Source organism: Dunckerocampus dactyliophorus, chromosome 9 (assembly GCF_027744805.1).
Source record: "Dunckerocampus dactyliophorus isolate RoL2022-P2 chromosome 9, RoL_Ddac_1.1, whole genome shotgun sequence".
Taxonomy (NCBI): domain Eukaryota; kingdom Metazoa; phylum Chordata; class Actinopteri; order Syngnathiformes; family Syngnathidae; genus Dunckerocampus; species Dunckerocampus dactyliophorus.
The window spans coordinates 30379849-30404461 of NC_072827.1; the positions used below are offsets into that span (position 1 = coordinate 30379849).

The window sequence follows — 24613 nt, forward strand, 5'->3', positions numbered from 1 at the left end:
ATTGAATCAAATACATTATTGTTCAAACAGGTACTGGGAGGAGTCCGGTGAGGCCATGGCGCACGACTTTCGGTTGAAGAGGTTCTGGCAAAACGTTCCACGCCTCAGAGGGGGGAAGCGGTGCCCGGTCCACACTGTTTACAGTGGGGACGGAAGCCTGCTGACCTCAACTGAGGATATAGTTGGACGGTGGAAGGAATACTTTGAGGCCCTTCTCAATCCCACTGACATACCTTCCATAGAGGAAGCAGAGTCTAGGACACGAATGCAGACGGTTCCGTCACCGTGGCTGAGGTATCTGGGGTAGTCAAAACGCTCCCCAGTGGCAAAGCCCCGGGGCGGACGAGTTTCACCCTGAATTGCTCAAGGCTCTGGATGTTGAGGGACTGTCTTGGCTGACACGTCTCCTCAACATTGCATGGAAGTCGGGAACAGAACCTCTGGATTGGCAGATCGGGGTGGTGGTCCCACTTTTTCAAGAAGGGTACCCGGAGGGTGAGTTCCAACTATAAGGGGATTACACTCTCTCCAGCTCCAGGGTGCTGGAGAGAAGGGTACAACCGTTAGTCGAACCTCAGATACAGGAGGTGCAATGTGGTTTTCGTCCCGGTCGCGGAACACTGGACCAGCTCTACACCCTTGCAAGGGTAGTGGAAGGCACTTGGGAGGTTGCCCAACCAGTCTACATGTGCTTTGTGGACTAGGAAAAGGTATTCAACTGTGTCACTCGCTGTGTCCTGTGGGGGGTGCTCCGGGAGTACGGGATTGGTGGCGCGCTACTACGTGCCATTCGGTCCTTGTAGAACCGGAGCAGGAGCCTGGTTCGCATTGCCAGCAGTACGTCGAGCCTGTTTCCGGTGAACGTTGGCCTCCGCCGAGGCTGCCCTTTGTCACCCGTTCTGTTCATAACTTTCATGGACAGAATTTCTAGTGGCTGAAATGAGTTTCCTCTGTAGGGCGACTGGACTCACCCTAAGAGACAGGGTGAGTAGTTCGGTCATCCAGGAGGGGCTCAGAGTAGAGCCGCTGCTCCTCCACATCGAGAGGATCCAGTTGAGGTGGCTCAGGCATCTAGTCCGGATACCTCCTGGATGCCTCTCTGGTGGGGTGTTCCGGGCATGCCCAGCCAGAAGCTTGCCCCATGGCAGACCTAGAACACGGTGTAGGGATTACGTCTCACAGTCGGTCTGGGAATGCCTTGGTGTCCTCCCAGTGGAACTGGAAGAGGTGGCCGGGGACCGGGAAGTCTGGACTTCCCTACTGAGACTGCTGCCCCCGTGACCCAGACCCGGATAAGCGGGACAAAATGGACAGATGGATGGATTATTGAAATGGTTTATTTTATTGATTATTTTATTATTAATTTAGGAAAACTATAAGAACAGCAAGGGCCTTTTTCCAGTGACATACTGTACAGCCTTTACGGTATTGTACACCTGCACATTCCAATTAGATCTTATATAAGAGAAGAACGACTTGACAAATACAAAAACAAAAAAGTGCTAAAATTACAACTTTATTCACGTAATAATGCAACTTCTTTTCCTTTTGGCTTTTCATTTTTCAAAAGAAAACACAATTTTTTGCCCTCTGCCGTGATGTGTCAAAGCGAGTACCATCACACCGCCAGGGATTTATAGAAGAACATAATATCCAATAATAGTGATTTATTACATATAAATATGTATACGAGTGTGTGCCGTCTCCCTTGGGGGTCGCCATGGGTGTTTTTAAATACATGTAAAATGTATAAAATTGTTTCGCTAACTTGAGCAAACCAAAATGTATACATTTAGTTACCGTGGTGAAAAAACTATAATAAAATAAAGATAACAATAATAGATTTAGATTGTACATCTCATGTTTTGTAACAATATCATTGAATAATTCAATATAAAAATACAAATCTTCATGGTAAAAGCCATCCAAACGTACAACATGAATGTAAGTACAGTGCTGCACACAGAAACTTAAGCGATCTGCTGTCCCTCACTAGTTGCTTCCTCTCGCTGCCGCTCAAACATCACGTGGTAACACATCTCCACCACTGACGTCACCGCGCTCATCTCCCGGCAACCCCTTCATCCGCACTGACGTCACCGGGAGCCCGACCGCGCTGTTGCCCCGGCAACACGCGCCTTGCGCTCGTGCCCGGCCTTGCCGTGCACTGAGCTCCCAGCTCTGACGCTGGTGTGACGTTAATGTGGTGGCTATCAATTTGTCATGGCGGAGGACTGGGGAGGAGGAACAGGAGGCGGAATAGAAGGAGGAGTTCCCCCCCCCACAGTCAGAGCTTTCTCACAGCCGCATTCCGGCGCATAGCACCGGCGCACAGCGCAGCACAGTCCCGGGCCGAGTCACTGTATAGACAGGCGAGAACGGAAAGTTTCCGCTTGTGTTTTTTTTTTTGTTGTTGTTGTTTTTTTAACACGACGACGGTGTGATGGTTCCTTTCTTTTACTCTTCTTCTAAGAGGAACCCCAAGAGAAGATTTATGTCCACTTTGTAAGGTACGGCTTCAATTTTGTTTAAATTTCACTTTCTGTTACTACTGGCGTCAAGTGTGTTGAGATTGAATCATGATAGCTAACTTTCAATACAATATTACACACGTTTTTACGGTGCTGTGCTAAAATCTTACCACCATTACATATGCTGTATGAGCAACTATCCCCTTGCCTTTTTATTCAAATACACAAACAAAACAGCCTGTACTGTATAATAAGGGTATCTGGTGCGACCTACCTCAAGCAATAATATGCTTCTAATGGAACTCAATTACTGAATGCAATGCTAGCACTTGCGTCTGTGCCATTTACTCTTTTTTACTGTGTCAAACGTGTAGTGACGTGAATAAAAACAACGATTTACAGTTTTACTTTGACATATATGTAATGATGGGAATAAAAGGTTGTGAAAAAAACCCCCAAAACCATAGGTATCGACACAGCTAAAGCGCTGTAAATGCTATTGTAACAGTTGCATCTGTGCCACTGTTTACAGTTTTATTATATAATATAATATAATATAATATAATATAATATAATATATCATAACAATGTGAATTATTGGTCATTATAATAAAAAAATCTATTGGTGGCCCACAGCTTTTGCGAAGCACTCCACCAATCCTCCTGCTAACTTGCCAGTGGCGTTCTTTGGGAATCAACATTTGCAATAAAGCGTTGTGATTATTAGATTAGTTTAGCTCCAGAACTTTTTCCCCTTCTGTCTTCAATTGCCGTTGCTCACTGGCGACACATTCCAGGTATAAACCCTAAATATATAATATACCCGATCCAGTATCAGGTTCCTATACCCGTATTGGAAATGTACAATACCACCGGCAGAGATTTCCCATCCGTGAGCCATGTGTGCGCTTTAGTGTTGTCAGCAAACGTAGCCAAACAGCCGCCCTCCGCACTCGCAGCGCACACATGAGCGCTTGTGTGTGGCGCTGCACTTGTGGAGACAGCTGCAGTCACCGGTATTCTTCTAGCTACATTTTCTGATATTCCTATGGCGTGGTTGCGATCGGGAGTAACCTGTTTTGTTCAATAAAGCGATGGTTCCGCTGCAAATGGTTTCGGAGTCACGGCGTAGCCTTTAGCCTGGTCGCAAGGCTAGCACTAGCAGGCTAGAGAAGACACTGCTTGCCTGTTGTAATTCCAATAGCGACTTACGATCATATTAACTTGCGTTCTTGTCTTGACTGCAAGTTTTGAAACTCGTGCTTTGTCGCCAATCTACCAAACTATGGTGTGTTCGAGGTCCGCCGAACAAAGTGTTAAATCTCTTCACGCTTGATGAAAAATCATCATCAGTAAAGCATAAACATGCAAAAATTGTGGGCTACTACATTTGATCTGTTTTATCACGTATTTATAAATTATTTTATTCTTTTATAAATTATTTTAGGGCCCTCTTTGCTTAAAAACTTTTTCTATGAAATGGCTGTCCATGGCCCAAGTGGTGGATCAATAGCCTTTGACGATAACCTGTGTTAGAACGTTGAATAATAATAGCGCACCTTTATCTCATGTTTACTTTAGTCCGACCTCCTCATCCTCCTGCGTTGGTGCACCATGGTGATCATGTCAGAGAACAGCCGGGGGCCCCAGCCCAGCGGGCCTCAGGCAAGGCCCTTGCAGGTGGGCTTCTACGAGATCATCCGCACCCTGGGCAAAGGCAACTTTGCGGTGGTGAAACTGGCCAAACATAAAGTCACAAAAACACAGGTCAGCGCCTGCCTTCTTATTGTTGTTATACATGCATTTCTATGCTTTATTCAAAGGTGACAAGCTCAAAAATGGCAGTTTTTCTCCTCAGGTGGCTATAAAGATAATCGACAAGACGCGACTAAATTCGTCCAATTTGGAGAAAATCTACAGGGAAGTGCAGATTATGAAGCTGCTCAACCATCCTCACATCATCAAACTCTATCAGGTATGTGTGCATGGTTATCATTATTATTATTATTCCACCTTAACTAGAAAGTCTCTCTGGACAAAGTCTAAAAGTGTTGTTTTGCTGCACAACCTGGTCCTAATTGTCCAGTGTGGTGTATCTTAAGTCGCCAGTGCAATCATCTGCTAATTCAGAGAGCCCAGTAGCATTAGTGCAATCCCCTTTGACCCGAGTGTGTGTGTGTGTGTGTGTGTGTGTGTGTGTGTGTGTGTGTGTGTGTGTGTGTGTGTGTGTGTGCGTGTTTAAAGACTACGTGAGTGCAATGTAGCGTCACTGAGCGCATGGAACAATGCATCGCTAACATGATTTATTCACATATTAGTTGTGTTAAGTGGTGGGGGTTCGCAAGGGGGGGGGTTTCACAAACTTTGTTAACGGTGCTTAGCGTTAAGTCCAATTAGCGTCCTTTGCGGCCGAGTGCAATGTGTGTGCCCATCACGTGAAGGCCTCTCCCTCTAAGCTAATCAAATTGAAGAATTAAGAAGGGAGAATCGGCTCAGCTGGCCCTGTGTGACACGCGTCTGGCAACCAAACAGCACAACACACGGCGACAGTAAACAACTGCACTTTCTTTCTGGCCTTTTATTTCCACTCTGCTGCTGGGTTTTTTCCTGCTACCTAATATGGGGGATTATTATTTCAAGTTCCAGTTTTAAGACATAATCAGTGGATAGACTGATAAGTTGCTTGTGTTATATTGTAGACCTTTATACGGCAAGGTAACTGAAGTCTTGTAATGTACTATAAAAATGATCTGGGGTTAACAGGAAGAGAAAAAGTGTCTTTCACTGATGTGGAACTGTCTGGGCTTACACCAAGCAAGCAATGAAATGATAACACATTTAATAAACCAACATTTCATGTCATATGACGATTGAATATAAATGTTTTTTTAAGTTAAAATTGTAAAAATTATCCAATCAATACTGTATATGACAGGTATCTAGAGAGATATTTCAGCTCTCTTAGTTTGAAAACAATATGATAAAAAAAACAAACAAAAAAAATTACCGTTTTATTTGCATAACATTAAGATTCTGATATTACTTTTTCTTGTAAAATTACTACTCTTGTAGTATTATTCTCGTTGTGTTATGACGTTTTTGTAATTATATTAAAGCATTTTTCCCGTAACATTACTTTTTTTCTCGTAGTTTCACAACCTTTTTCGTAACAGTTCTTCTTTAGTTTTTCTTTTAATGTTACAATTTTATTTTCGGAACATCAAGCCTTTTTATCATACTACAAGTATCATACTATTTATCATACTACAACACTCCTTTTTGTCTGATAGTATTAGTGTTATTCTCTTTGTGTATCCTTATATTTCAACTTAATTCTCGAAATATTACGATTTCATTTACCTACATAACAGTTAGGCCTGTCACGATGACTAATTTTGCTGGAATATAATTGTTCGACAAATTATCTTTGATAATTGATATTGACAAAATTTTTTGAGACAATTTTTTTACTAATTATATGGCCAAATAATGACAGTACATTGTATCAAAAGCAATAAACTTTCATTTCTCAAGCGTGTTTAACATTGTAATTGGAATGTCAAGAGCTTTTAAATAAATTACCCAAACCAACAAAAAAAGACAAAAAACCTCAATGAAAATAAAATGGACTCTCTTTTAGCAAAAATGGTACTTTAAAATCATAATCATAACCAAAAACATAAAAAAAAATAGACCCCGTCTCTGTTAAGAAAAAAAAAAAAAAACACTTAGAAAAAACACGCACACTCCACGTACCGGGACAAAGAGGCTGACAGGAGGGTTCGCTCTCTCAGTTCATTCCACTATAGAACCAACGCGCACGGACACATGCAGAGTGAACCCTCTTGTCATCCAGCCTTCGTGGTACAGAGAGATGAGGAGAACAAACAGGCATACACATGCATGTCAATTTATCGAGGCGGGCAAAATTATCGACTTGTTTTTTGGTAATCGTTCAGTTAATTGATTTAACGATTATCGTGACAGGCCTACATAACATTAGGACTTTATCAGAATATTACGAATACTGCATTACTTTATCCTACTACTTTTTTCTCAGTCATTTTTAGTTTATTCTCCTAACTTTATAACCTCACAAGCATTTCTACCATTTCACGTTTGGCATAAGATTAACAATGTCTTTCTCGTAATGTATGACTACTTTTTTCTTATGACATGAAATAATGTGTCTTGTCGTTTCTCACGGTGCCGTGAAACTTGGTTCGCTAGATGGACGTGTGGATGATTGGAACGATTACATAAGCTGCATATTTGTAGAAGTCATTGGTTTCACACTGTGGTCAGAAGGGGCCAATCGTGTTTCATGGCCTCATTTAGAATGTGAATGACAAAAGGAATGAGTCAGCGCTTTTCGCCGTGCCTTGTCGAGTCTGTCACACATGCATCATGTTTTTTTTCTTGCCGAGTCGCACTTCATTGACGCTGCTGAGTCTTGATCGCTCTCTGACCTTGCGTTAGCCTTTAACCTTGCACCACCAGACGCATGCTCTCGGTTTGCTGCCGCGCTTGAGGGCCCCTGACGTACACGGCGAGGTCTCCAGGGCTGTGACGTCAGCTGCACCTCAAGGTGACATCCCGCCCCCACCCCTCTTGAGAGCCGCTCTGTCTCACAGATAAAGGCGTCTGCCCTGCGGCTCTGAAGCATCAGGAATGATCCAACATTCTTCTGGTTGGACACAAGGCAAAAGTTTCCCTCCACGAATGAAAATCTAGTTAGTTGCGCAGCTTTCACTCTCAGCTGATTTTCCCCCACCGTTAGAGTTACTTGGCGAGTAAATAAACGGTTCCTAACAGGAGCTGGAAGGATTGGGAATGGTGTCGTTCCGGCTTGCGTTGTCAGCTGTGCTGCCAAACAGATTGCTGGGCCATGTGAGCCGCTCCTGCAAACCGCTGTTTCTTCAAAATAAAATACTTGGAATACAACACCGCCCTCCTTTTGGAACTGGGCCGGGAGAGCTGCATTTACGACGGGCAGAGAGCCACAGTTGCCCCCTTTCACACAGCCTGGAAAAGCCAGCTTTTTTCCTGTTTTTTTTTTTTTTTGCGTGATCTCTGTGTGAAAGTGAGTGAGTTTATTTCCTCTCATGATCCCATTAATAGGGGCCTTCGTTCTGTATTCCTCTCTATATGTAGGTCATGGAGACCAAAGACATGCTGTACATCGTGACAGAATATGCAAAGAACGGGGAGATGTTTGGTGAGTATGCCTGTACTGCACGCTATGTAGCATATCAACAAATTGAAGACTGTATTTCTTCTTGGATTCCATGCAGGGGTTGGTGTTTAACTTCATAACGGAGGTCAACATGTACATCCACAAACTAGTTCAGATTGACTCAACAGAGCCTCTTCTGGTTGCGTCCAAGTAGTGCACTCATATTGTACCTCTAGAAGCGATGAATCCAACAGTCAGTTAAACACAATCTACCAAGTTAGCCGATTATTGTGACCACGACGTGTGTAAATGCTGAGACATAAAGGCTGGTGTGCTGCTATTTGGTCGTTTGCAGTTTTTTCAGACATTTCCTGTGCACAGAACACAAGTTACAATTATATTTGGATCTAGTTAACATTTTGTGTGTCCTTTTTAGCACTTTCGCTCACAACATGGGCCAAACATGGTACCACCTTCTTTCATTTTGATGAAGTAATGACAGTTTTTCAATTAGGTGACCATCACCAGTTTCACGTCTTTTTACTTTAGTGTTGAAACCCTAACTGGTTTCATCTACAGTAGGTTCGATTTTTATTGTGCTTAAAAGCAGCACCATAACTCAACGCAGTTACATTTTTAGCCCAAACATATTCATCTGAAAATATTGACTTTTTTGATAAGTTAACAAGCAAAAAGCCAACGATGCCCTGGTATTGTCTCAAAACATCACATGTCAAGATTGCTTTTGCAGATTTTCTGTCGTTTCCTGGGGAGCACAGGGGAACACGGGTGACAGTTTTATTTGGCCCAAGTTAAAATTCTGCGTGTTTGCAACCGTACTCGAGATCTCAACATGGGTCTCAAAGGGTATCACTTTGTTCAGTTTTGAAGAAGTTACAGTGGTTTTCATTCAAATATGAATGGACAGAAAAGGCAATGATGTCCTGACGTCTGCCAAGCTACTTACTGTATGGCCGTTATGTTTGGTTTCTTACGGAATTCTAACCAGCTTTTTAAAAAATTTATTCCAGATTACCTGACCTCAAACGGCCGCATGAGTGAAGACGAAGCGCGGAAGAAGTTCTGGCAGATTCTCACGGCGGTGGACTATTGCCATCGGCACCACATCGTCCACCGCGACCTCAAAACCGAGAACCTGCTGCTGGATGGCAACATGAACATCAAACTGGCCGGTGCGTTCCGCTACATTGTTGCAGTTCCTTTCCCCCGGAGGGAGTATGTGAGGCAGCAGGAATGTCATCTTGTCTCATTGCTATACTGCCTGTGCGCTAATCAAGCGTGATAACTGGCCGTGTACGCTGACCGTGCATGCAAGAGAACAGGAGAGTCCATGACATCATACATTGTTTTGTAGATTTTGGATTTGGCAACTTCTACAATGCAGGGGAGCCTCTGTCGACATGGTGTGGCAGCCCCCCTTATGCGGCCCCCGAAGTCTTTGAGGGCAAGGAGTATGAAGGTCCTCAACTGGACATTTGGGTAAGCCCTTGTTCAAAAAAGATGTGTGAAGATGTGCTAGTGTTAATATTTACGTAATGTCTGTATTTTTCCTCCCAGAGCCTCGGTGTGGTGCTTTACGTTCTCGTGTGCGGCTCGCTTCCCTTCGACGGACCCAGCCTTCCCACACTCAAACAGAGAGTCACCGAGGGACGCTTCAGAATCCCTTTCTTCATGTCTCAAGGTAGCTATTACTCAATGCCACGGTGGGACTAGCGCTTATCCTATCCTGTGGAAAAAAAACAACTTTCTCACAAACAATCCCTCCAGACTGTGAAAACCTGATCCGGAAGATGTTGGTGGTGGACCCGGCCAAGAGGATCACTGTGGCCCAGATCAAGCAGCACCGCTGGATGCTGGCAGACCCCTCAGCGGCCCTCCAGACCTTGAGCCACTCCTTGACCGAGTACAACTCCAACTTAGGGGACTACAGTGAACCCGTGCTGGGCATCATGAACACCCTGGGGATTGACCGCCAGAGGACCATTGAGGTGACCGTGACTTTGAAAACCGGAAAGTAGCATCAGCAGTCGCGACAAAGCTAACTCGACTGTTTGGCCTCCAGTCTTTGCAGAGCAGCAGTTACAATCACTTCTCGGCCATCTACTACCTGCTGCTGGAGAGGGTCAAAGAGCATCGGAACCAGCAGCTGAGCAGGCAATGCGGAAGCTGGAACCAAAGACCCAGAAGCATCTCCGACACCACCGGAGCGGAGGTGAGTGTCAGCAGAACGCACGCCAGCTGATTTTAGCCGTACTCGCTTATAAAGACTCTATGATTCGCAGCAAATAGTCATGAAGTCCGGCGACTGCTTCAGAACGGCGCCGTTCTCGATTCCAGCCAAAAACTCCCAAGCTGCTCCGGTCTACTTGGAGATGGAGTGCGACCAAGGTGGATTGTTCCAGGTAAATATAGGACAACTCATTTACAGATGACATTATTATGCATGCTTTGCTTAATTAAACAAATACATTTTTATAGCCACTGATTAAAATCAAAAAGCCAGTTGCTTAAAAGAAAAAAATCTAAATTTCCCTTCACTAATTTGGCTAAATCTTTGTTTTCATTTGAACAGTAGGCGAAATAATCACATTTACCCAAACAGCAAATGTGATACACTTGCTAACTTTAATTGATTCCAAAAAATTGAGAAGGACCATTGAGGACAGACTTGAGGAAATGACGCCTTTAAATGATGTTTTCCCAAAAATGGATGTAATATTCTAAGTTTTTAACACCACATCACATGTGAACATTAGTCCTTGACATTCCTAAATGTCACTAAATGGGTTACGTTACGAGCAACGGCGAGCATGTAGACTACCCAGTGACTGTAAGAACAATGACTAAAAAACTTATATGCCAATTGTGGTAGTAAAATCCCTTTTTCCCCGCTCAACTACTCACGCAAAACACACTAACTGACCTTCTCTCCTTCGCCAGCGTGTGGTCTTCCCGGTGGAGGCCAGCCTCAACCGACTGTTGTGGAACCGCTCCATTTCGCCCAACAGCCTGCTGGAGACCAGCATCAGCGAGGAGGTGCGACCCCGCGACTTGGAGGAGGAGGAGGCGGCACAAAGTCTCGGCCCTCTGCTGCCCCCCGCCGCCACCACCTCCCGCCGGCACACTCTGGCCGAGGTCCACTCTGCCCGTTTTCACCAGTGCAACCCTCCATGTAAGTGGTTGCTTTCTAGGGAGAGAAAATCTGTTGTAATGGTCGTAATAATTCTGGTAATTCATTTAAGATGGATTAATAATGGCTTGGTGGGCTAGTATTTTGTAATTATTTTTTGCTTTTTTGTATTTATTTGCCACCTGCTCTATGGTTATCATCACACTTTTCCAAAGCAAGATGTTGGACAAGAAAGGCAAAGATGTCATGACGTAGCTGGAAGATCACAGTACTCGCTAACGCCAATCAAATTGCTCTCAAATCTGCACGCCATCTGGGAAATGATATGATATGCTGTGATGCGTTCACCAGCCCTCAAGCCGCCCATTCCTTTCTTTCTTTTGGAGTTTATTCTTTTATTCTTTTCTAACATCTTTTTCTACTCTCAGGTATTGTGGTCATTCCCACCGACGGCGCCTCGTCTGACAGCTGTCTGAAGTCCTCATCCAGTCCCGCCCCCGCTCTGCAGGCTCCTATGGGTGACATGTCAACACCTCCGGCCTGCAGGACTAAAGAGGGGGCCCTCCTGCCTGCCGGCGCCCCCCTGGCCCTCTCCTCCCACCTCCTGCCCCAAGTCCAGGGGAGCCTTCCCGCCGCTACCTTCCAGGAGGGTCGCAGAGCCTCCGACACCTCCCTGACACAAGGTACAACCAGAGTAGCGTGGTGAAATCCGGCCTGATTTTCCTCCCCCATCTCGTGTCTGACCCACCCCACCCCACCCCACACCCCCTTGTCGGATCACAAGATGGTGTTGTGTAACACATTCCCATGCCGCTCCCTGCAGGCCTCAAAGCTTTCCGCCAGCAGCTGAGGAAAAACACTCGCACCAAAGGGCTCCTGGGATTGAACAAGATCAAGGGTTTGACGAGGCAGGTGGCTCCGCCCCCGTCCTCTAACCGGGGCAGCCGCGGCTCCCTGGGCCCCGCCCTTTCTGAGCATCGCAGCATGCTGGAGGAAGTCCTGCATCAGCAGCGGTGAGTCACACAGAACCCAAACTATTACCAGCTCGACATCTACAACTTCCGGGGTTTCACCTTTTTACACTTAACAGTCATACAAGTGGAAAAAGAAGCTAACCACTTCAGGAAAAATGTCAAAATGTGCAACATTGCTGTGCTTAAAGACTTCATGCGCTTCACTTTTTCACATTCTCGCCTGCTGAGCATAAAAAGAAGCAAACTGCTGTCATGTGAGCGTAAAAAAAGCAAGCACCTCCGCCAAGCGTCATAGTTCCCCCCATATTGTGCTTCACACCAAAATAATAATCCTGCATTTTTTGGATCAGTCTTTGATACTTTGTCATAACTTTTCAAGTTGTTTTGTACATAAAAAGACAAACAGCGCTGCGCTTGGTTGTCCTAACAGATGCCAGTGCCCTCTTGGTAGGCGAGCTTCTTCATACGAACACGTGGTCCACTGCGCCATACCGAACAGAGCCATCGCATTCCAAGTTCATCACACTTTTCCTCTTTGCCATCGCTCACAAAAAATGCAAAATCAACTCAAAGAAAAAGCAAAATGTGGAGCACTGATCCTTTAGTTGCCCAACACTTTTGGTTGGATTCTGCTCCCGCAGTGGTTCCGTAGTAAAACACAAAACTAAAATAATAATAATAATAATAATGACGATAATAAGGAGTACCCAGAGTGAGACTGGTGTTTGTTTTTTTCAGGATGCTGCAGATCCAGCACCAGCCGCACCAACCTCAGGGCCAGGCTGCTCAGGCAGGACCTACCCAGAATCCTCTGCTGTTCCTGTCCCAACCGCAGTCGTCCTCTCCTCCGCCTACTTCAGTGTTCGCTCCCTCCCCGTTAATTGAGGCCTCTGGCCTCCTCCAGAGCAAGCCTCAGCACACACTGCCTCCTTCGCCGGTGGTCCTGCAGCACGGCCTCTGGCAACAGGGCCTGGAGCCCACCATCACCGCCGCCTCCTCTCTGTCACCCGTGGCCTCTGCCGCTTACCTCCTGGAGGCCCGTCTGCACATCAGCCCGCATGTCCAACACCACCACCACCACCACCACCACGTGGGCTTACAACAGCCGGGTGCCGCACACTTCGCCAGCAACAAGCCTGCCGCGTGGGGCGTGGGCTCGGGCGTGGGCTCCAGTGTGGAAGCCGACATGCAGAAGCCACTGAGCAGCTGCGTGATGGTCAAATAAGAGCACCCAAATAAGATGAAGAACAAGAGGATGAGGACATCATATAAGCTAAAAGAGCAATAACCAAACTCTGCACAGAGAAGCAATAACAGACTTGAAACCAGGAAGACACCATCTTTTTTTTATAGTCCTGGAGTGAGGACCAAAACAAATCTTCACGTGTCTTCTCGCCTCTTCTGGCTGGCGCCGTGCAATTCACACGATTACTAGGATGAAACTGTGATCTCTTTTTCTTTTTTATTTTAATGTGCAAGCTGTGCAAATGCTGCTTTTTTTGTACCTCAAAAGACACCCTCATCAGCCTGCAGAGAAGGAGCATCGCTTTTAGTCAGCAAAGCACAACGGCAACACGTACTCTGCATCCGGCGTGTCATCAATACCCTCTCTTTTAGTCTACTACCTCCTCAGGACATCACATATTAGGACACACCTTTGTATGCTTCGTAGAAGGCCCCCTTTTCTGTCTTACGGTGGACAAAGCAAGCATGACTGCCAAGAGGCTCTACTCAATTACAATATCGGGAGTTAAACACGTGAAATATATGGAAAAATTGCACAAAAACTACGGTAATTTATTTCCCAAATTCACTGAAATTTAATTTTTTTGTGGAAATAGTCCTGTTAACTCAGCACGTCAGCGGGCCAAAGCCAGTGGTGGTAACCTGCAAAGCACCTGCAAAAATGTGGAGCACTGCTCTATCCAAAGGAAGCAATACCTACTCGCTAAAGCACAACTCCGCCGGGCAGCATTATTCTGCCTGATACAACAATAGCATGAAAACAGGAGTTCAGAACATTCACATTTTCCCATACTTAAAAAAACACTACTTTTAGGTAAGTTTCCCATAGTGGATCGCAATAACTTACTTCCATAACACTGGATAGAGCCGGCGTAGCGGATCTAGGAAATGTAGTCCCGTCCCGAGTGCAACATGCAACATGCATAGCAGGACACAACAGTGCAATAGGTTGACACGGGATGGTGACAGGTACGAGATGCTTGATTTTTCCCCCACCATTATTGTAGTTTTTATTTCAACCAAAGAGTTGTCACAGTGTAGCGCAGCTCGTGCTGCTGGTTACCGTCACGTAAGCTAGCAATATATCAGCGACAACTATTAACAAGCTTTTGTTGAGAAATCTCTGTAAGAAACATTGCAGCGTTGATACAGTTGCACTCACGACCAACCCTTGTGCCTTTTTATATGAACAAAACAAACAAAAACGTGCAAGGCCCCCCCCCCCCACACACACACAAAATGCTCTTTGCTGTGTGTGACGAGCAAAAGCAGGATTGCACTTTATTCCTCTTGCTCACGTTCGTTTGTTGTCGCGACTGAAACACTAAAAGACTCTTGATGCAAGACCCTTTTTTGATAAAACTCTTTGGATAAGAAGTATTTCATGTTGGTTTTTCCTCATTTGTTACTTGACTGATTGTGTGTGTGTGCGTGCGTAAGAATGTCCTTTGGAGAAAGATTGTTTATTTATGTGGCTATTTATTTTAATAAAGTTCACTTGCGAAATGCCCTCGTGGTTTGTATTGCTTTGTTAACTAAGATATAACTACTAATAATCAGTGTTTACCTTTAATACTTTTAGACTCTTTATATGATTTCATATTTAATACAATCACATTTTACAATTTTATCTAGATAATTTCAATAAATAATGCTATGATTTGAATATAGTTGATATATTTGTATTTATTTATCCAAAGTTGGTCCAAAGTAGGCCTGTTGCTATAGAAAATGTCAAAAACCAATAGCAAAAATAGAAAATATAAGTCAGTAGTACTTTTACGAGAATAAACTCAAAATATTAAGTGAAAAAAGGATTTTTTGTGAGTGTGTACTATAATGAGGAAAATTATGTCATTTTAGCAGCATAAAGTTGAAATATTAAAAGGAAAAAAAATATATTTTTTAAGTCATACTATTATCAGAAACAAACAAAAAGAATGTTGTCATTTTTGGAAAATTAGGTTGCAGAAAAAGTTATGAGATCAAAATATTATGGGGATAAAGTCATAATATAAAAAAAGTCACTTTAATGAGAAAAAAGGCAGAATTTTTATGAAACACAATATTATGAGAAGAAAATAATTTTGTCAACACCTCCGGCCTGAAGAAAATCATTTCAGTAACATAAAGTTGAAATATTTACAAAGAAATTAAAAGTTGCAATATTACGACAAAACAAAATAAAGTTGTAATTTTGGGGAAATTAAGTGGTGGGGAAAGTTATGAAGTCAAAATATTACGAAAAGAACATTTATAAAGATTGTTTAAGAAGAAAGATGAAATATGTGGAAAATAAATTTTAAAAAACCCACCAAAAATGTAAATCAGCAGTAATCTTACAAAAACAAAGTCAAAATATGTGAAAAAACCTGCAATCTAATGAGAAAAAGTATAAAGTTGAAATATTAAAGATTCTTTTAAATTAATAATATGAGAAACAAACAAAAGAACAAATAAAGTTGCAATCAAGTTTGCGGATAAAATTCAAATGTTATGAGAATAAAGTTAAGAGAATAAAGTTGAAATAGTTGGAAAATAAAAAAAAAAGCAGAAATGGAAAAAACAGCTGTGAGTTTTAAAAAAATAAAGTAAAAATACGTAGAGAAAAATGTACCGACAAAAACTCACAATTTTCCGACAAACTCACAGTTTACGACAAAAAATGATGTCATTTTAGTAGCACAGTGTTGAAATATTTAAAAAACAAAATGTTATTTTTGAAAAGCCGTAATATTATGACAAACAAAATGAAATACAGTACGATTTTTTTTATTAGGTTGGGGGAAAGTTAGAATGTTATGGCAACAAAGTCAAGATATTATGGGAATGAAGTCAGAAAATTAGGAAAAGAACATTTACAAAGATCATTTAAGTGACATGAAATATTTGGAAAATTTAAAAAAATAGCAAAAATGGGGAAAAAAGGGTGAAGTTGATAATATAATTTCTCACCGACACCACAAAGCTGAGATGCATTTTTTTTTCTTGAAATATAACTTGCTAGCATGACTCCATGTGTTGCTTTACTAAACAAAGTGGCCGTTGCATCCTGTCATTTTCACGATGTGGACAGGAGTGTTTGGAAGAACAACCAGTGAAAGGCGTAATGTTGCTGATGTAACAAACGCGTGCGGCGTGGCATCGGGCTTGTGACCTTTAGGAGATATCTTGCGAGTGTGCACTGCGAAAAGCACGCCGCAGCAAACCCATCGGCACGTATTAGCCAAAACGCACATGACAACACACCCTCCACAACAACTCTGTATGCTTTATAACTGCTGCTCTGTGTGTCAGTCACATGACATGATGCGACGACACCGACATCATTCCCTGCGAGACACGCAAGTGTGCCGCTAATGGAGTGTACGTGAACGTACGTGAGGGCAGGACAGACGTGTGCGTCACAGGAAGAGAATGAGTGCTTTGTGCAGTAAAAAGTCAACAAACAAGCTGAAAGAGCTCCCAGGGACTTTCTCAAGGAGAGCGGCAGAGTTAACAATGTCTCACGAAGCCAAGGAGAAACGCTGCTGGAATGTTCAGCCGTTACATGAAAATAGCGTGGCAGCGCTGTTCAGCGGCCAGAAAAGTCATTCAAGAAGCCAGTTAGACCTTCAGCTGGAACATCTGCCACTACTGCTTATCACAATTAAATCCACTTTACACAAAAATGAGATATACAGTGGTGTGGAAAAGTGTTACGTATTAACACAAGTGAACACAAAATGCAGTTTTTAATTGAAACTTATTGTTAAGGCAGCAAGAAATCCAAAGCTACATGTCCCTGTGTGAAAAAGTGATTGCCCCCTAAACCTAATAACTGGTTGGGCCCCCCTTAGCAGCAACAACTGCAATCAAGTGTTTGTGATAACTTGCAATGAGTCTCTTCCAGCGCTGGGGAGGAACTTTGCAGAATTGTTGTCATTCAGCCACATTGGAGGCTTTTCCAGCATGAAGCACCTTTTTAAGGTCATACCACAGCATCTCAATAGGATTCAGGTCAGGACTTGGACTAGGCCACTCCAAAGTCTTCATCCATTCACAGGTGGACTTGCTGGTGTGTTTTGGATCATTGTCCTGCTGCAGAACCCAAGTTGCTTTCAGCTTGAGGTCACCAACAGATGACTAGACATTCTCATTTTTTGGTCGGCAGCAAAATTCATGGTTCCATTTAGCAAGTCTTCCAGGTCCTGAAGCAGCAAAGCACCAGTCCATCACACTACCACCACCATATTTTACTGCTGGTATGATGTTCTTTTTCTGAAATGCAGCGTTACTTATAGGCCAGATGTAATGGGACACACACAGTCCAAAAAGTTCAACTTTTGAGTATTTTCCCAAAGGTCTTGGGGATCATCAAGATGTTTTCTGGCAAAACTGAGACGAGCCTTAATGTTGTTTTTGTTCAGCAGTGGTTTTGGTCGTGGAACTCTGCCATGCAGGCCGTTTTTGCCCAGCGTCTTTCTTATGGTGGAGTCATGAACACTGACCTTAACTGAGGCAAGTGAGGCCTGCAGTTCTTTGGATGTTGTGGGGTCTTTTGTGACCTCTTGGATGAGTCATCGCTGCACTCTCGGGGACATTTGGTTAGCCAGCCACTCCTGGGAGGGGGTGGGGGCCGGAGCAATCACTTTTTCCACAAAGGGCCATATGTAGGTCTGGATTTTTTTTTTCCTCCCTTCATAATAAAAATTTTCATTTAAAAACTGCATTTTGTGTTCAGTTCTGTTGTCATTGACTGATATTATGATGATCTGAAACATTTATGTGTGCCAAACATGCCAAAAAATAAGAAACCAGGAAGGGGGCAAACTCTTTTTCCACGCTACTGCATATGTGTACATAGTATATAGATAGATCAAATATACAGTATATAGATAGTTTTATTCTGCAGTACATTACTAAACTTTAACTATTCATCATTGCAGCGCATGAGGAAACCTATTCAAATGTGTCTTTTAATACATTTCACTTTTTTTTCCTAAAATTTGTATTTTTCTATAGAAATTATGTAATCAAGTTGATAATTATATCCAGAAAATTCAACAAACACACCGATGCTAACGTGACACTGCCACCTGCTGGCCTGGCATGCAGTTTTTGGACCTGATCTTTGCAGCCAACGTACTATGAGAGTCAATGCTTCAGTGGACTGGAATCCAAATCAGAGACGTTTAGCGCTGCCATTTGTCACAAAGTGGTCAGCGGTGCAACTTTTAATGTGCGTCCATCAGCTCAGAGTTGTCGAGAAACGAGTATGACACCAGACGACACACCGCTAGCGAGCGAGGCTGTCAGCTGTGAGGGTTATGACGCACGTCGGGCCTCTGTTAATATTCTACAGCGGGCTTTGGCGGCTCGAGGAGCATTCCATTGCAGGCATTCCTTTCCATTATGGCTGTGCTGAGCAACTGTACGCCGTATTAGCTCCTTTTCCAGCTTGTCTTTCTTTCTGCGCTCGTTTGTCGGAGCTCCTCACCTTTCATCCGTGTAATGCAAGCCGCCAGACAGCTGCGTTTTAAACACACCGCTGAATGACTGGCTGACCGGCTGCTGCTAATGGGGATGACGTCAGGAACGCTGAAGGTGTCACCCACACAGAAACAGTGAGCAAATGTAACTGTCTGCTCTTAAAAGTGAATATCTGTGTGCTAACACATGAATGTGTAAGTATATAAGTAGTGTAAATCACTTCACGTATGCCGTTCATGAGCCACAATGCTGAGTCGTGGATGGCAACCTCCCTTGTGTTGCAAAGGTTAAGGCAAGCATTGGGAAAACCTTTTTTATGATTAGTTTTTTTTTTTTTTTTTTACACATTATAATTGTTCTTTTATTATTGCTATTTTTACAGGTTTTTTCCAAAACTGTAAAAACACTTTTCTTTTTACATTTGATGTATTTTTAAATTATTGAGGCGTTATATTTATTCATTGGAAGTACCGAAAATGACTGCAAAGGAATTCAGCTTAATTCATTTCATTTCAGTTTGATGATATAATGTGTTTGTAAATGTCTTTGTATGCATTATATTTTTTATTTTGTACAGAATATGAATAGTTTAAGCACATGTTTTTGCGTCATTTATTTAATTTCTACATTTTTCATATTATAAATTATTTTAAAGTTACATTTAAAAAAAATTATTTCTCTATTTTTTATTTACATGACAAACATTTTTCAATCATTTATAGAGTACTTAATTTGAATTTTGTATAGAAAGTGAATGTCGTACATACATATTTTTGCTTAATTTATATAATTTCTACATTTTTTACATTATAAATTAAAAGTTACATTTTTTTATTAAAATGATGGGGTTTTTTTTTTTTACATTTTTTGTCATCATTTTTAAGTGTCCTTAATTTGAATTTTGTACAGAAAATGACTGCAGCTTAAGTAAATATTTTTGTTTAATTTCTTTATATTTTTGTATTAATTTTTTTCTTTTTAAAGTAAAAAAAAAGTACCTTTTTAAGTTATTTTATAAAAATATTTTCTTTAATTTTTTTACATTACCAAAAAAAAATTCTCTCATTTTTTTGTAATTTTCCATACAGAAAATGAATGCCGTTTAAGTACATATTTTTGCTTAATTTATTTCATTTATATATATATTTCTCTCTCTCTCTCTCTATATATATATATATTCTTTTTTTAACAAAAAAATTACTTTAAAGTTACATTTTTTTCAATATATTATTTAACTTTTTTTTACATTAAAAAATATTTTGAAATCATGAATGCAGTTTAAGTACATATTTTTGCTTTTTTTAAATTCATTTATTCATTCATTTTTCTGTCGCTTAATCCTGATTTTTTTTTTTTTGCGTAATTGGAATTACGTATTGTATACAATTTATATTTATTTATCATTTTGTGTATTTATGTACATGAACAATAAAGTACATTAAAGTACATTAAGAGACTCATACCCCTCGGTTAATTTAATTTCCTGTGTTTAATTTGTAATGAAAATGTTTTTATATAATTGTTTAAATAAAAAATGAATTTTTTGCATCATTATTTTCCACCAAAAAAATGTGAAATATAAATTTGAATATAAAATAATTTTGAAATATAACCCAAATATGTATTAAATTTTTTTAATGATATTTAATTTAATTGGTCACTTATTTTTTCCTCCTGTGTGGTTCGATACTGCCGTCCTTGTAGTGAGGCTAAAGTCAACAAAGACACATTTACAGGAAGTTACCAAATATGGCTGCTAACTGGATAAAGAGCAAACATTATCAAGCTAAAAGCGCTGAGATCCTCCAGGCTGCAAGCATGAGCTTGTGAAAGCCAGCATGCATGGCTGCACCTCTCACGGGGCTCTGAGCAGGAAAACCTGGTGACCCAGCATTGACGTAAGAGATGGAGGAGGGAAAAAAAAAAAAAAAATCAAACGGGAGAACAGGCGGCTGTCAGAATGGGAAAGCCTGAGTCACATCAACAATGACTCCCAAACATGCTGTATGTTGCGAAGTTCACGTGCACCACAAGTTCTTGCTGTACATGCATGCGAATGTGCAGTATTGAATGACCTCACTCTCTGACACACACTTCTAGGTCACACGGCTCTGTGGACGTTGCATCAGCTGGAGCCGTGCAAGGTCACCAGTGGAAAGAGAGTGGAAAATCCAAGTATTAGTGTGCATCTCCGTCATGTCTGCTTTCAATTGGTTTATTCATGCATGCCATCGAGGATTTAAAGAGCTGCTCTCTGCTTTCATAACAGAAACAAAAGGTCCCCTGAAAGCACCTGGATGGACCCTTCTGACCAGAGAATGCAGAACATCAGCACGGGTGGGTCCAAAGTGCGCCCCGGGGGCCATTTTCGGCCAGCAGCTGCTTTGTTTTATTGTGTGTTCCGAAAACTACATTGATTCGTTATTGATAAGATGTGTTATTAGTTATTGCATGAATCTCTCGCCACTTTGAAATCATATGAATTGAACTCATTCAGTACCAAAGACATATTTACAGGTTTTTATACTTCCAAACCCCAACAACGTACGATGCAAAAAGAGGTCATGGCGCAACTCTGCAACACATTTCACTTCACAGCAATTTTAAGTCATAAAAACGCCCACAAGGTGGCAGAAGAGCAACTGATTAGAGCTCGGCAGAGATCATTGGGATGAAAAAAAATAAATCACACGACAGGAAGGAGGAAGTGAGAGAGCGTGGAGGAGCCTTCAAAGACCAGTCAAAATGGTCTAAAATGGCCGCTACTGAAGGGGTTGAATGTTGAAAAACAGCTGGGATTGAATGAGTTAATCAATCATGGGTTGAGCGACTTGTATGGATTTTTGTTAATAGCTGAATTGTAATATATAATAAGCAGGGCGGTCAAATCATTACAAATTTTTAGCAGATTAAATCAGTTTTCTAATTAATTGATCATGATTAAACACCATTTGCAACTATGTCTAAAGTATGCCCATTTTTACCGTATTTTCTTGAAAGACAAATGACAGGACAGGATTATAATATATTTGAATCTATTAACGGCGCCAAATGAACTGAAAATTGAAATCAAGCTAAAAGATAGCAAACATGTCTGAAAATCTACAGAATGCAGAAAATTGTACTTCCGCTTTAAGAGGTGCAAAGTGAGTAATAAGAATATCCACTTATTGTTTTCTGTTTATTTAGACCACACATATTTGCATAATAAAGGCGTTGAGGGAGTGTCGTTCCCGATTGGAGACGTGTTTGTTTGGAGTTGGAGACATACTGAAAATGGGGGTGGAATTGCACTACTGTTGACGTGTTCAGGTCAGAAGAAAGTTCTAAAAGAGCGGCAGCCGCTGTGTGACTGTGGGGAGTCCACCGTGCTGTCGTCTGTCACCGTAACAGAGGGGCGTGGCTTGCAATCATGCGTGTGCATTAATTACGCTAAAAAATTTAACTTGTTTGTGAAATAGATGAGTTACCGCCGTTAACGCGCTAGTTTTGACAGCACTAATAATAAGCCAACAAAATAAGTTCATTAAAAGAATTAATTACAGCAGATCAATGAATTCACACATGAAACCTGCAAAAAAATATTTAATTGATGTATTTATTTGTCTTTTATTTGACTATCCTATTTTATTTATGTATTTATTTAGGTTTTATATAATTATCACAGCGACCAGTCCAGGGTGTACCCCGCCTCCCGCCCAAAGTCAGCTGGGATAGGCTCCAGCAAACCCGCCACTCTAGTGAGGATAAGCGGCACAGAAGATGGATGGATAATTATTACAGCATTTATGCTATCATGAATTATTTAAAGCGGTTTTTGTATTCAAGTTTAACATAATTATTGAATGTATTTTATGATGCATTGATGAGTTGGTACATACATGCCACGTGACAACTTACCTAAATAAGCAGCGTATTCAATGACCCACGATCTCGTCCAGCCAGACGTCTGCTGCGTCACATTCTTTCCGCAACATGGCCTCCATCCCATTTCTAAAAGAGAAATGTGAGAAAAGTCAGAAACAACAATAAACACTCAGAGGCAACCAATAGGAAAAGTGCAAGGGCTAGTTTGAGGCGGCCTCTATCGCCCCGAGGGTCCTGCGTGTGACGCAGGGAGAGAGAATTTAGGGCGAACAATCACATCGCTTTGCATTTGTCATTCCTTCCCTTTCTAGATGTGTAATCTCATCTCATACTCCTCCAGGGTGTCCATTTATGTGGACAAGGAAAAAGAAATCATTCACTTTATCTGTCGTCTCCATCTGCTCCTTTGCAGAGCCTCGGAAGGGGGCACGCTCGAGATGGATATCTTTTACCATACAAGTGCAATGAGACTCCTGCAGAGCCAGAAGATATAAATGCGATTCCCTCCCTGTTGGCTCAAGAAGATTCATATGGAATCAGCTTGGAGGACTTGGGAAGATCAACATACCATTCTCCACACGTCTGAGTTCACCTACGTGTACAGTACTGTACGTGAGTGCAGTGTAGTACACACTATTTTAGGGCACCATGAGGAGAAAAAAAAAAAATCACATTAAGCTCCCCCCTCTAGGAGGCTGTTGTCACCACATCTCCATTTTTTGAGGCCCCTGTCAGTCAAGCGCCCCAAGTTGGAAGTGTCCCAACATTTTCCCCTATGTGGCACCCCTGAGTACAGTAATAAAGTGCTCATAATACTTTTATTGAGTGATAAAAGTAATATTTATTTAACGCATTTATCTACTCAGCTGCAGAAAGTACAGGGTGTGTTTTCCTCTCATTGCCTACAAGCCATCACAAGTGTCCTGACTCTGTACATTTACACTTGCTGCACGGCCCCGTAAGACCATGCCGACGCATATTTTGTTTGTTGTACGTTTTGAGTCAGAGGTGCCCAAAGTGCAGCCGGGGTTCACTTGTGGCACGTGGCAAATTTTTTTAATTGGCCCCGCAGCACAACAGAAGCAAAAATACGTACACCTAAGCGCTCGATGAGGCGTCTACATATATAGGTCTATGAGCTAGCCCGCTCACCATTAGCACTGTTTTCACAACCTGGCACGTCCTGCCACCCCGAACATTGGTTCAAGTATTTACTGCGTGTTATGACGACAGCAATGTTGCTTGTGGCGTTTAAAGGGCCATATCGGCTTTCGGCAATATTAAATTTTTATGCCAATATCGATAGGCCGATATTATCGAACATCTCTATTAATTATGTATTGACAAGTAAAAATCATGTGGTGTCCAAATCATGACTGCTGTTATCACTGTCATATACTGTATTTTGCTTTTATTTGCAACTTTTTTCACAAACTTAACATAGTATAGTTATCTTTTTACATGTTTTTCAAGATTTGGCAGGGATTGAACACTGCAAAAAATAAGTAAGTTTTGAGCGCACCTCAACAGGTCAGGTTTTTAGTCAGCAGGTTCAGAGAAAGTACGATATACCGTATCTACATGGCTTGCTTTTAGCCTGTTTAAACCATTTACAACATCAAATTAGCCGCCAGATCCTTTGCTTTTTCATTATGTGGGCATCGGAGGAAAACATTTAGACACCACGGAGCTCAGACAAGAGTTTCTTTTTTATTGCAGTTATTATAAAAACGACTTTTCTTGACTTGAAAAAAAAACAAACTAGTTTTATATTGGGGTCAATGTGGAATTTGAAGAAGTATTGACGACATGCATACCTCAATCACACATCACACACGCTAGGTTGTTGTGGAGTGCAGCTACCGTCCACAGAGCAGAGCTATTTCCACTCCTATTGACCCGCCCCCACCGCTAATGGACATGGCAATCAAGCACCATCAGAGCTGCCTCTGTTGACGCAAACTCCCCGACAAGAGGTCGTGACTGCAGGTGCCATGGACGTATGACGTCCCTCCCCTCAGTGGTTTAGATAACGCTTCCCGGTGGATGTGGGTGGGAGTGGGAAGAAGGGGTGGGGGGGTCTGCGATAGGACAGTGGGACAAGAGGTGACATAACCACAGGCAAAAGAGTGATGACGAGCTTCCGGCCTGGAGCTGTGTGCTGTGTGAAGGATGACGTGTCGTTTGTGTCACTGACGGGGACGTGTCACTCGCACCAAACTGTGTGTGTGTGTGTGCGTGCGTGCGTGCGATCTCA

General features: G+C 42.1%; 1 protein-coding gene across 2 annotated transcripts; it reads left to right on the top strand.

Annotated features, from left to right (window-relative positions):
• The first annotated feature begins 2186 nt into the window (after positions 1 to 2186).
• Positions 2187 to 14536, top strand: sik1 (salt-inducible kinase 1). Of its 2 annotated transcripts, none has more exons than XM_054787154.1 (14): positions 2187 to 2510; positions 4053 to 4238; positions 4330 to 4446; positions 7626 to 7689; positions 8679 to 8840; positions 9023 to 9147; positions 9226 to 9349; positions 9436 to 9656; positions 9731 to 9880; positions 9951 to 10070; positions 10609 to 10840; positions 11227 to 11481; positions 11622 to 11811; positions 12203 to 12654. In XM_054787154.1, exons 2-14 carry the CDS (start codon positions 4086 to 4088, stop codon positions 12375 to 12377), a joined length of 2088 nt encoding a protein of 695 aa, XP_054643129.1. In that variant the 5' UTR covers positions 2187 to 2510; positions 4053 to 4085; the 3' UTR covers positions 12378 to 12654. The 2 variants fall into 2 exon arrangements, with proteins under 2 accessions (XP_054643129.1, XP_054643128.1); XM_054787153.1 differs by having other exon boundaries at positions 2188 to 2510; positions 12511 to 14536.
• The last annotated feature ends 10077 nt before the right edge of the window (positions 14537 to 24613 follow it).